This window comes from Plasmodium malariae, assembly GCF_900090045.1.
Source record: "Plasmodium malariae genome assembly, chromosome: 7".
In the NCBI taxonomy this organism is placed as follows: domain Eukaryota; phylum Apicomplexa; class Aconoidasida; order Haemosporida; family Plasmodiidae; genus Plasmodium; species Plasmodium malariae.
The window spans coordinates 507,501-520,898 of NC_041781.1; the positions used below are offsets into that span (position 1 = coordinate 507,501).

Sequence of the window (13,398 nt, forward strand, 5' to 3'; positions counted from 1 at the left end):
AAAAAATGTATTAATCTGTTTATCTGTACATAAGAATAATATATTAACAGGTCATAAGCACTGTATTCATATAGTTTAAAATTTTATTACACCTATATATAATAAAATAATTAAAAGAATTAACAAATAATTAAAAAAAAAAATTAATAATGTTCCAATAAAACATAATAATTAATAAGTCTAAAACAAAATAACTATAAAATCTAAAAAAAAATAATAAAATCTAAAAAAATAAAAAGAAAAACATTAAGTCCTACAACTATTAAATATTAATAGAAAACGATTATGATGTTACAAATAAAATAAGTGTGCGTATTTAAAATAAAATGGATGATATATCTTCAGCAGATTTACGTAAACATATAAATGTATAAAATTTTACACATACATATGTATATATATTTACACATAAGCACATTATGTGGTTGGTTATGCAGGTGAGCATATGAAAACGTTTGAAATATTCTATATAATTATTATTATAATAAAAAAAAAAAAAAAAGAAGAAAAAAAAAGTGCAATTTTAATTACTATTATTAATAATAATAATTTACAATAATCGCATGAACCTGAAAAAATATTTTTAAATTAATTATATTATTATGCTTTAAAAAAAAAAAAAAAAATTACTTAAATAATGTTCCTAAATAAATATATTTAGTAATAATATATAAATTATAATACTATTTATTCTTTTTTATATCTATACATGTATTAACTGGTGCGTTGTATTGTGTGTATATGCACGTATGTGAAATATTTGATATTTTAGACAACTTGAGCTCCAAATATAAAATTAATCTATTAATACAAAAATATTACACGGGGAAACTTAAAATAAACGTTACAAATCTGATATACACACAACTCTGCATTAAAAATAAAATTATTACTACTTATTATACTTTAATAAGCATAAAAGCGTAATATGTAAAAAAAAAAAAAAAAAAAATTTAATAATTTCATTACAATTTAAAAAAAATTAAATATTTATATAAAATGATTAACCATGTTCATGTATTCACACTAACATTTATATATATATATATATATATATATATATATACATATATTTAAACATACACATTATAAGTAGGTGTGCTATGACTTTTTAAAAAAAAAAAAAAAAAAAAAGGTTAACATGTACTCATACATATTTAATATATGGTTAGAAAATTAAAAAAAAAGTTATATATACACTTATATATTTATAATATATGTTCTTGTAATATATAATAAAATGGTTGGTACAAATACGTAAATAAATTTATAAATATATAATATACAAGTGTAATAATTTTGACACATGAAAAAAAAAAAAAAAAAAAAGGAAAAAAAAATTAAAACAATTTGTATGCATAATATAAACCTAAAAATATATTTATAAAATTTAATTGATAAAAATTAAACGGTAAAACAACGTTAACCAGATAAGTAAAAAGGAAAAGAAGTATATGTACACATAAATACACGTACAGTTGTAAAAACGTACAATCTCTATTAAAACATAAACACGCAATTATAAATGTTTCTAAAAAAATATACTGTTACCACACAATTTGCTTCTTGCTTCTTGTACAGGTACATTTATAATTATATACACACATAAATATATATACATACACAGGTACATACATACATACATACATACATACGTGCATATATACATAAATGAGTTAATGTAAAGAAGGATAATAGTAAGTTCTCATCAATGAAATGGAAATGTTCTTACTTCCTATGTATTAGCATACGTATATCTTCTATAAATGTATGAATACGTCAATGTAAAATTTCATATATGTATATATATAAAAATATATGAGTTATTCAGATATATCCCTTTTCCCTTCTTATGATATATACACATATATATATAAATGAATATATATACATATATATACACATACTTACATACGTTACATTAGCTAAGACTGCTAGTTAAAATATTTCGACACAAAAAATTAACTATTAAAAATTATTAAAGACGTAATTGGTGATATGTGAGCATGTATATGCTTTTAATATGGGAAACAACTGAAATTTTGAATAAAGGAACGTAAAAACATATACAAAATGTTTATATAAAATACTATAAAATTATAAAAATATATATGGAAAATTTATTACATATTTATATATAATATATATATATATATATATAATATACATATAATATTTATATATATATTTTACATATGTATTATATATAATTATATAAAAGGTTCATAAAGTTCATAAAAAAAAATACATATGTTTTTATTCTTTACTATTTAAAATAAGTTATGTAAAACAATAAAAATACATTTATTTATATATAAACTACTTTTTAAAGATTAAAAAAAAAAGCTACAATTAAAAAAATATATATATATATAATAAAATATATTCCATTAAATAGCGAGTTTTTTTTTTTTTTTTATGTAACCTTTTTTTTTTTTTTTCTTTAATTTTGTGTTTGGTACGATTTTATTGCTATTTTGTTATTTAATTATTACTATATTTAAAAAAAATTTCACAAAACATTAATGTAATAATAATACATTACTATTTTTTATTTATAATATATGCACAAATATTTTTTCCTGTGTTTTTTGTAGTTAAATGCAAGTTTTTAATAAATAGTTCCATTAAAATTTTTTATGTGAACACAAAAAAAAGCATCATCTATCCTACATAATTTTAACATAGTGTTCATTGATAAATCGATTTTTCTTTTATTCACATGATATTTTAATAACTATTTTAGTGCCTGCTACATGTTAATGTACATATATTTAATGCTATAAAAAGTTAATACATACATAAATGCTTATACAATATATGTATATATATATATATATTTATACTACGTTGTATATATGCACTTATAAAGGAACCATGTATTATACAGGAGCACCTCGAAATCAAAATACATTGTTCATATATGTATTATATATATATATATACATACATACATACATACGTGAATGGAGTTTAATAAAAGTGCATGAGCATATAATTTTTATAAGATATGTAAAAAATAAACCACAAAAGAAAAAAATTAAATAAAAAAATAAATGTGCTAACGAGCAAATGACCACGTAAAATGCTCCACAATTGCAATTTTTATAATGCTATCATTACATTATATATACCCCTCAAAAAACCTTTTTCCTTGTTTTTCTCTTGCATTTATGTATAAAATATTTATATATTTATATATATAGAGAGAGAGAACTATTTTCAATTTTTGTAATACAAAATAATGTAAATAATACAATGTGTTATGGGGCTACGATTTATTTTTTTATTTATACTTTTTAAAAATTATGAAAATTTAAAATAAAAATACATGTTTATCATTATTAACACAATATTGTGGTCATGTAAGTTCATCCATACACATATATATATATATATATATATATGCATATATATAATTTTCGGTATAATTGTATTTTTAGGTTGTTAATATATTGTAATTATATATCACTTTAATTGTAATTCAGTATTTTAGTTTATTGTAGTATACATAATATATATTTATACGTATATATATGATAGCTAATAAAATGCTTATAAACGAATGCAGTGTAATAATAAAGTGTAATATAATAACGAATCAACTATTTTTCTTATTTGTATTTATAAGAGTAATGAAGAGACCCTATAATCTCACTTGCATGCAACTTATTTTAACCATTACTTATTTTTCATTTTCATTGCGTTTCATGTCATTTCTAGGTTTATATATATAATATAATATAATACTGATACCCCATATATATATATATATTATATATTTTTTTTTTTATATCATATTTTATAATTTTTAAAATGTTCAGAATTTTTAAAATTTATTTTACCTGTTTATTTTTTTTCTCATTTTTGAGATGTATAAACTATATATATAAAGTAATATTTAAAAAAAAAAAAAATTTAAATATATATTTTCCTATAATTTTAATAGCATATTGTATCACAATTATTGCTATTTATATCTGTATATATTATATTATGTATAGTGATAGAGAACAGTATAGGTGTGTACTTTTTTAAAATTTATAATATATTACAATACCATGCAAGTAGTACATTACATATGTATATATATATATATATATATGTGTGTACATACGATTAAGCAGTGTGTATGCATCTTTTTTTATGTAATATATTTTTACTATTACAACCTTTCCCCCAAAATTGTAAGAAGCAAAACAAGATGACGAATTATGCGTATACAACGATTTATTTATTACATACGCGTTGATAGATTATTGCGCATTTATATACGTTCGTACACACAAAATATAAGCATATGTACACATATGTACATAAATTTATACATTTATTTAAATGAACAATTTCATATAATGTTCTTTATTGCATTTGCTTAAAGAAAAAATTACAAACCAGCCAAATGCAGTTAAAATGGAGCTATCTTATTTTTTTTATTTTTCACAAAAGAAACCTTCTGCACAAAATGCTCCTATATCATGATCTAAAAAATTCTTGAATTAATTCATTTTGCAAGAAAAGAAAAAAATGAAAAACAGAACAGAGTGAAACAAATAAAACAAAACAAAATGATTGGAAACTACCGAAATAAATATATTGAGAAAATTATGTACCTCTTTGTACGCATATTTGTTTTGTTGGAAGGTTAAAAAAAAAAAAAAAAAAAAAAAAGTACAAAGTGACGAGACACTGTTACCAGTTTTTAGCAGTTGTTTATATATTTATATTTACCAATATAAGCCAATACCCATATCCACACCCGCACATATACGTGTGCATACTTTAAAAATTTTTCTCAGAAGGGGTAGTAAATGAACTCATTTTTATTTTCTCTATTTATTTTATGCTTGATTAAGCTATACGTTGGCGTGTGTTTTATATTAATTTTTTGTAAATTTGGAAAAGAATGTTTGAGTAACATTAAAAAATTATAAATTAAAAAATCTTGCTTATCATAATTTAAGGGCAAGGAAAAATATTTGTTGTTAAAAATGTTTTGCTGTTCCATTTCCATGGTTATTTCTTCTCTTTTTCTCCTTTCATCTTCCTCATTATCGTTATATAATAACAGTTCTGTATTAAATGACAAGTCAAAATATTTTAAATTTTTTAAATATGGAAAAGATTTAAATGAGCTTATTTTATTGAAGCTAATATTTATGTGTGTAATTTTTTTATGCTTATTTAACAAGCATTTTAAAAAAATAAATGATTCAATTTTATTATTTTGAAAATAAACATGCTCTAAATTTGGAAAATTTTCATTTAGTATACCTTCATCAACCGGCATATTTTCCACCTCTGCTTCGTTCTCCTGTACTCCTTCCCCTTCTGCGCCTTCTTCTTTAGCAATATTCCCTTGACATATATTCCCCAGTCCTCCTAGTTCATTATGCGACAAGCATAAAATGCGCAATTGCGTTAACGTGTATTTACACACATAAGGTACCTTGTTCAGGTAATTTTTCCTCAAATTTAATGCCCTTAAATTATTTAAATGTAGAATACCTTTTTCCTTAATTATATCGTTTTTAAAAAGAATGGATAAAATGTCATCAATCGAAATTTCAGTAAAATAATTAAATGATAAATCCAATTCCCAAATGACACTTAAATGTTTTGAATTATCATATTTTAAATTTTCAATATTATTTTGAGTCGTCAGCTCTTTTTTATATAAATGATAATTTGACTTTCCTCTACTTATCCTTTCCAACTCCTTTTGAGCTTTTTTTATGTCATCTATGATACTAATTTTATTTGCACTTACTATATCATCAAAAATTTGTTCACTCTTTATATTGAGCTTTTTAAAATTTAATATTATATTAATGTAGTTTTCATCAAACTCGTTCGTTCGTTCTATATAAGTGAAAACTCTTCTATCATTAAGAACATTCATGGATTCATCCTCTTCTACTTTGTTTTCTGCATCTTCATTTCCTTCTTTCTCCTCCAAGCTTTCTGCCCCTTTTCCTTGAACATTTGAACATGTCATGCTCCTAAAGGGGGGATAGAAAAAAAATGACTAAGAAGGCAGATATGCTTAGAAGTTGCAATGAATAGGGGCTCTCATTCGTGCTTTTATATACATATACAAATATATATATATATATATATATATATATATATATACATGTACGAGCATACACACATGCTCACATACATATATGCATATATTTACATATGCATGCTCTTATGTGTACTTATACTCAATTCAATAAATGATTACATCGAATTACCTTAAAATGCAAGGTGTGAGTTGTATCCCTCGTATATATAACCATATACCACAAAAAAAAAAAAGAAAAAAAACTCAAAAATTTTCTACATTTTTGCTAGAATTAAGAATTATTACATTATATATAATAGTATACATAGGAATTAGCAAGAAAAAAAAAAAAAAATGGTATAGAGAGAGGAAAGATACAAAAAAAAAAAAAAGATAAATCAGATAGAGAAGATAAAAAAAAAAAAAAAATAGTGCTAAAAAATAAATTCTCATAAAAAGGCTTATAAATAACTATTACCTATACCTACCTTTTTTTTTCCCGCTTATAGATACATTTTCTTCGTATATAACTTGGTTTGCTAAAATTTATTTAAGGTATAATAATAGTACATGTCACTTTTCAATAATTAGAAGGAAAGATTAAAAATTCCGTTTACTACTTTTCTATAGTTTTTTTGCTATAAACTTTTACACATATGGGCTTACATATGTTGTGAGACGTAAAAATAGATATATATATATATATATACATACATATATACTTGCGTATGCTCATAGAATTAATATATTTGCTGTGTTAATAACGGCTAAACATTAAAATTATTATTACCCTTTATATTTTCATTACATCACACATAAAGGGATATACATAAAATTGCCATTGTAGTTTGGCTTCTCTCATTTTTTATAGTTTACATTTATGTAATATATTTTTTTCCTTTTCATTATATTTATTTTATTTTTTAAATAATAAAAAAAAATTAATACTTTTTTTTATGCTAAGGTAAATTTATTTTTTACCATCCCCCTTCATTGTTAGTATAAACTTTTCGTTCAACTCTTTTTTTTTGCAAAAACATCATATCTTTGGTTTTACGGTGGATGGAGAAACGAGAAAATACCAAATAAGGAGAAAAAAAAAGAAGAAAAAATGAGAAATATTCTTTTTTTTTTCCCCCCATGAACATCATATATGTATATATAAATATATATATATTTATATATCTTGAAGAAGAAATGTTTTTACGTACTTCGTAAGCTTCTTAACAATACCAATCAACTTTGTTTATAGCTATTTTATTTTCATTAAAAAGTGTGTAATGGAATTGTTCAGAGATTTTTCGTTTTATAATGTTCCTTCATATCTTCATTTGTAGCTTTACTCTCGATGTTCAGAAAGAAAAAATCAAGCATTTTAAAATATTTATATCTTCAGGAATGTTAAGGTGAACAATTTTTCTTCATTTCTTCCATTTGCACATGTACTATTTTGTATTTTTAAGTTTTGTTCAGTTCTATTCAGTTACATTCTATTTAATTTTTTATTTATGGGAGGTCCTTTTTCAATGTAGATATTTTTTAATAATAAGTGCTTTATAAATATTATATGGAGGAGAATTTACTCGTCTTATAAGAGAATCTCTTCTATATTTTTGTAATTCTTGTCATCTAGTGTTTATATAGTACCATCAACGTATTTCAAAGCCCTTAAACGTCCTTCAACAGATGAGATGGATTACTTTCTTTTTCCTTTTCCCCTTTTTTGTATAAAAAGCGGCATCTTGAAATTTGACTTCATGTTCATGTTTTAAGTAATAACGTAATAATGTAATAATAGAAAAAATGGAAAAAAAAAAAAAAAAAGGCATCCTGATAACAAATAGATTATTTTGCACTAATAACGCTAATGAACATCATTAACAATTCAGCACATTCAATTTAAATGCTAATTTCGCACATTCATTTGTAAGCATGTGTACATAGTGTATATAGATATCGTATATTCTTACAAAACCCAGCGCATGTTCACGAGATAGGAAAATGTAGATCGGTAAAGGGTAATACATTAAGGAAAGGAATAAAAAAAGACTTCTTTACGTACATGGTTTTCCTTATTCTTATTTTATTTATTTATTCTTTTTTTTAATTTTATTTTATTTTTTTCCTTTCAATTATTTGACACTTTTCAAAGTAGCAGTTAAGATTTACTGCTGAACAAAAAGAAGAGATGCACACGCACACACTTTATATTCTGCACTAAGAAATAAAAAAATTGCGACAGTATCACAAATTATTGCGATAAATATAATCAGTCTGAACTCAGTGAACGGAAATGCTCAAAAGGTGTGAAGGTTTTATACATGACATATTTTAAATGATTTGTTTTTTTTTTTTTTTTTTTTTTTTTAAGAAAAACCTTCCCCCTCTTACTAATTATTCATCAGATTATTTTCATATGACATATAACAAAGTTGTAAAAATGAATAATAATGAAATAAAAATTATCGAAAAAGAGTACGAAAATTTTTATGATAAATTCTCCTATATAAATGAAAATACATTTTGCTTAAATATAGTTATAAATGATGAAACCGAAGAAAGATCAAGAAGTTTAAGAGAAAATAAAATTTTAAAACTTATTATTAAATTTCATTGTGGTTATTTTGAGGTACTGAACAATGAATTAAAAAAAGACGATAACAAAACTTTTGATAACATTGAACAGATTTTTAATACATTTTGTCCCTTATCATTTAAAAAATTTATTACTCAAAGAGTAAGAGATAAATTAACTGCGTCCTAACAAGTCTGTTTTAGGGAATGCTTACTAATCGTAATGATCTTTATTTTTTTTTTTTTTTTTTTTTTTTTTTTTTACCAGCACAGTTGAAATTGAGTTATATTATTTCCTCGTAAGTCTTAGCTGGATTAACAATACATTTTTAATTTATTTGTTTGGTTATTTCGCTACGTATGTGGTTACTGCACTACCATTGTGGTTATGTATTTGCTTATTTTTTACAAAAGCAACGAAAATACTTGATCAGAGTAGTTATATAACTAACAATATGCTCATTGAATGTCACATCTTTTCTATGATTTTTTTTTTTTTTTTTTAATTTGTACAAAGTTTAATATAAAGAGAAGACAGAAATTTATTCAGACAAATAGGATAATAAAACAGGAAGAAGTTATATTGATTAGAAGTAGAAAATTGTACCATTACTAAGATGCCTTAACATTCATAACAGCATAGTGCATTCTACGCAAACATTACGCATCCAAATAGGCAGTAAAATAGGCCATAAAATAGGCCATAAAATAGGACATAAAAAAGGCCATAAAATAGGCCATAAAATAGGCCATAAAATAGGCCATGAAATAGGCCATAAAATAGGCCATGAAATAGGACATAAAATAGGCAGTAAAATAGGACATAAAATAGGCCGTTTAATAAGCAGTCAAATAAGCAGTCAAATAAGCAGTCAAATAAGCAGTCAAATAAGCAGTCAAATAAGCAGTCAAATAAGCAGTGACATAAGAAGTGACATAAGAAGTGACATAGATGCCGGAATGCGTATCGAAATATTTACCAGTGTGCGTAGCAAAATATGCAGAGAAGGAACATAACTACATTACAACGTGAAACAAATTTATACCTTCGTCTATTGTGTTCAATTTGATGACAATAAGGATTATTAAACTATAATAGTTTTAATATTAACAAATACTGAAAAGAATAATATGCACTTTCGTTTAACACTTCATACAGTTAATGCACATTGCTCTTTACTTGTTAAACGTAGCCTTTTTTTTTCCTCAAAAAAAGGAAAAAAATTTCATAAAGTAGAGAAATAAAATTGTATAATTAGGACTAAAAATAAGGTTAAATTAGGGTCAAAATATGGTCAAAATAAAAACCCGTTTAACCAACAAAAAACAGCACAAATATGAAAATTTCATATTATCTTTACAGAAATACATATCTATATGCACATCATACAGTAACATAGACGATAATTAATATTTCAAAAGAATAAGCTTAGTAAACGCGCATATATTCATTTTTGTAAAATAGTAATATATGATTTATTAAAAATTAATAGCACTTTCTTATTAACATTTCAAATTAAAATATACACCTTTTGTCGTATTGTAAACAGAAAAAATTATCATACGAAATTGGTAGTTCATGCCGCACGCACGTGAGTTGGCATGTTTATAATAAGCAAAAACCTTCCCCGCACATACGTATATATATATATACGCATGTATGTATACTCATGTATGTATACTCATGTATGTATACTCATGTATGTATACTCATGTATGTATACGCGTGTATGTATGCGCATGTATGTATATGCATGTATATTTACGTATGTATGTATTTACGCGTGCGTATCTGAGCATACATCGGATACCAGTAAATTTAAGCAATTTCCAGCATATACATAATCTTACAAAGGCAGGCGCGGGTAGAATTTCACAAGCTCTGGTTACATGCATATATATGCTATGTAACATTTATGTACAGATACATATAAACACAAATAAGTCTTCACAAAAGAGTATTGCTTGCCCAAAAAAAATGAGCGACTTTATAAAGGTTGATTTAACACACAATTTGTATAGGAACAAAAAATGGAAGGAAATAAAACTTAATAAATTTGAAAAAATAGAAAATATAAAAAGGAAAATATATACACATACAGGTACCCCTCATGATAATATGAACTTGTATGCATATGACGAATTAAATATTGAAAATACACAAGTGTTTTTAAATAATGACCAATTATGTCTAAATGATTATAATGTTCGAGATAACTATACCATTTATATACAAGAGATGAATAACTCTTCTGCTAATGATATTATATATAATATAGATGATGCGGAAAAATTAGAAAAGTTAAAGCACTTGAAATATGAAATAAATGAAGAAAATTATAATAAAAGACAAGATACCTTCAGAACGTTCCTAAAAAAGTTGAAGGACACAAAAAAGGGAAATATAACCAAAAAAGAACATACGGATGTACTAAATACGAATGTACTAAATACGAATGTACTAAATACGAATGTACTAAATACGAATGTACTAAATACGAATGTACTAAATACGAATGTACTAAATACGGATGTACTAAATACGAATGCACTAAATACGAATGCACAAGGTACTTATAACAATACTTATGATAAAGAAGTATATAAAGTCGATACACGGTGTAGAATTAAAATGGGAGATCGAAGGGGGGTACTAAAATATATTGGAAATTTAAAAAATAATAATGAATTATATGTTGGAATTGATTTAGATGAACCCTTAGGTAACTCAGACGGCATGTATAAGAACCAATTCTTATTTGAATGTAAAGGAGATAAATATGGTTATATAGGGCATATCAACTCAATTGAAATGGGTAACTTTCCTCCATTCGACATTATGAACTTGGAGGAGTTCTGAGCAAACATGGAAGGAAACACATAAAAGCATAAATACATATATACATACATTGTTCACATATTTCATGACCTGTACAACTAGTGTCATATTTATACAACACAAACTGTCATACGCTCATATATTTTATACAATTTTATTAAATAATTTAATTCAGTATAAGAGAAAATTTTGAATTACAAACTATAGGTAACAATCAACATACGGTTAATTATTATTCTTACAAATATTTATAATAGTTCTTGTTACTTTTTCGAACTTACCCCCTATTTCGTTCTTTTGTATACCAAAAATGAAGAAAATGTATTACCTCAAATATTCACATATATATATATATATATATATATATATATATATTTATTTATTTATATACATATATTTGCGTATCGATTCTCGTTGTTCTAAAATTTGGCAGTAATTTTTTTTTTCCATTTTTCATACCCAAAAAAATTAAAAGTGAGGTATAGTCACTTAAAGGGCAGTATATTTTTCCATCACAGTTTTTTTTAAATTTTTTGCTTTACTGAAATTTTGATTTTGTATTTTATTTCATCATTTTCTCATTTGGTATAATAATATATATTCTTTTCTTTTCTTATCTTTTCTTTTTTTTTTTTTTTTTTTGGCTAAATTTAAGTAAAAACAAATTAAGCATAAAAATGAATTTAAACAATTAGTTCTATAATATATATACAACGAATTGTTAGTACAAGCTTTATCCTTTCAAGGTTAAAACAAATTGGGACGATAAAAAAAAAAAAAAATATATAACAAAAAAATAGAAGAATTAATTAAGCATAAAAATATATCCATACGCATAAATATAAGCATAATTATATATATAAGCATAATTATATGTATAAGCATAATTAAATGTACAAGCATAATTAAATGTACAAGCATAATTAAATGTACAAGCATAATTAAATGTACAAGCATAATTATATGTATACGCAAAATTATATGTATACGCATAATTAAATGTACAAGCATAATTATATGTATACGCATAATTAAATGTACAAGCATAATTATATGTATACTCATAACATATAGTTATATGTTAATTTTTTTTTGAAGTTCCTAAAAGCATTTATTTGCGAAATGGAATTGGAAAAATAATATGTGAATATTTATTTAAAATTTTCTTCTTAATTAATGATTATTTTTGGCTTGTTTCCCATTTTGTATGTAATATTTGTTTTTAACCTATTGACAGTCTTAAGAGAAAAAGCCATATATTTTTTAATAAAAATAAAAGTATTGTTATATATTAATTATATTTTATTTTAATTTTTTTTTTCAAAAAAATGAGTGATGAAAATGAACAAAAGAAAAACATACTTGTTCAAGAAATGAAAGATTATAAGAATAGTGAAAAGAAATTTCCTGAACTTTTAAGAAGTTGTGTAATGGAAAATGTTTCAGACAAGCAGGACGCGGAAAGGTTTGCCATGTGTATGTATACATATATTTATGTATGTTAAAACATGAATGACTGCATGAACACGTGTGCGGGTATATAACACCTATTCATATTAAATGTATATTCTTTCAATTGCGTTAACGCCATTTTACTCTTACAAGTTTTACATAAAAATTTTCCTTAACCGTTCAAAATTTTTATTATGTAGATTCTTAAAACTGTTTGACGATGCATACCTGAAAATTATGAATCTTGATGAACTAGAACTGTTATGTTCTTTCATCTTAAAAAAGAGAAATATTAACGTTAAGTGAGTTTAAAATTGAAGCAAGAGATTTGCATATACATATATATGTGCATATGTATGTGTATATGCGAGGGAGGGAAAATGACAGAACTTGAAGTTGTGGAATGTATATTCGTTAAGGTGAACATTTAAGAGGATTTATCTGAACAGTTAATGTTACAAATAAAAAGTTGGACAGAAAA

At 23.7% G+C, this 13,398-nt stretch overlaps 4 protein-coding genes across 4 annotated transcripts; 3 read left to right on the forward strand and 1 right to left on the reverse strand.

Annotated features, from left to right (window-relative positions):
- Positions 1-4,795: 4,795 nt before the first annotated feature.
- On the reverse strand, positions 4,796-5,998 carry LRR9 (leucine-rich repeat protein; the record flags this gene model as incomplete). The annotated part of the gene is made up of 1 exon (XM_029003913.1): positions 4,796-5,998. One exon carries the CDS (start codon positions 5,996-5,998, stop codon positions 4,796-4,798), a length of 1,203 nt encoding a protein of 400 aa, XP_028860654.1.
- A 2,470-nt stretch (positions 5,999-8,468) lies between these two features.
- Positions 8,469-8,816, forward strand: PmUG01_07018400 (conserved Plasmodium protein, unknown function; the record flags this gene model as incomplete). Its single annotated transcript, XM_029003914.1, has 1 exon — positions 8,469-8,816. One exon carries the CDS (start codon positions 8,469-8,471, stop codon positions 8,814-8,816), a length of 348 nt encoding a protein of 115 aa, XP_028860655.1.
- Positions 8,817-10,604: 1,788 nt separating this feature from the next.
- PmUG01_07018500 (tubulin-specific chaperone, putative) lies at positions 10,605-11,486 on the forward strand (the record flags this gene model as incomplete). The annotated part of the gene is made up of 1 exon (XM_029003915.1): positions 10,605-11,486. The coding sequence occupies one exon, from the start codon at positions 10,605-10,607 to the stop codon at positions 11,484-11,486; it is 882 nt and encodes a 293-aa protein (XP_028860656.1).
- A 1,307-nt stretch (positions 11,487-12,793) lies between these two features.
- Positions 12,794-13,223, forward strand: PmUG01_07018600 (conserved Plasmodium protein, unknown function; the record flags this gene model as incomplete). Its single annotated transcript, XM_029003916.1, has 2 exons — positions 12,794-12,930; positions 13,118-13,223. 2 exons carry the CDS (start codon positions 12,794-12,796, stop codon positions 13,221-13,223), a joined length of 243 nt encoding a protein of 80 aa, XP_028860657.1.
- Positions 13,224-13,398: the final 175 nt, after the last annotated feature.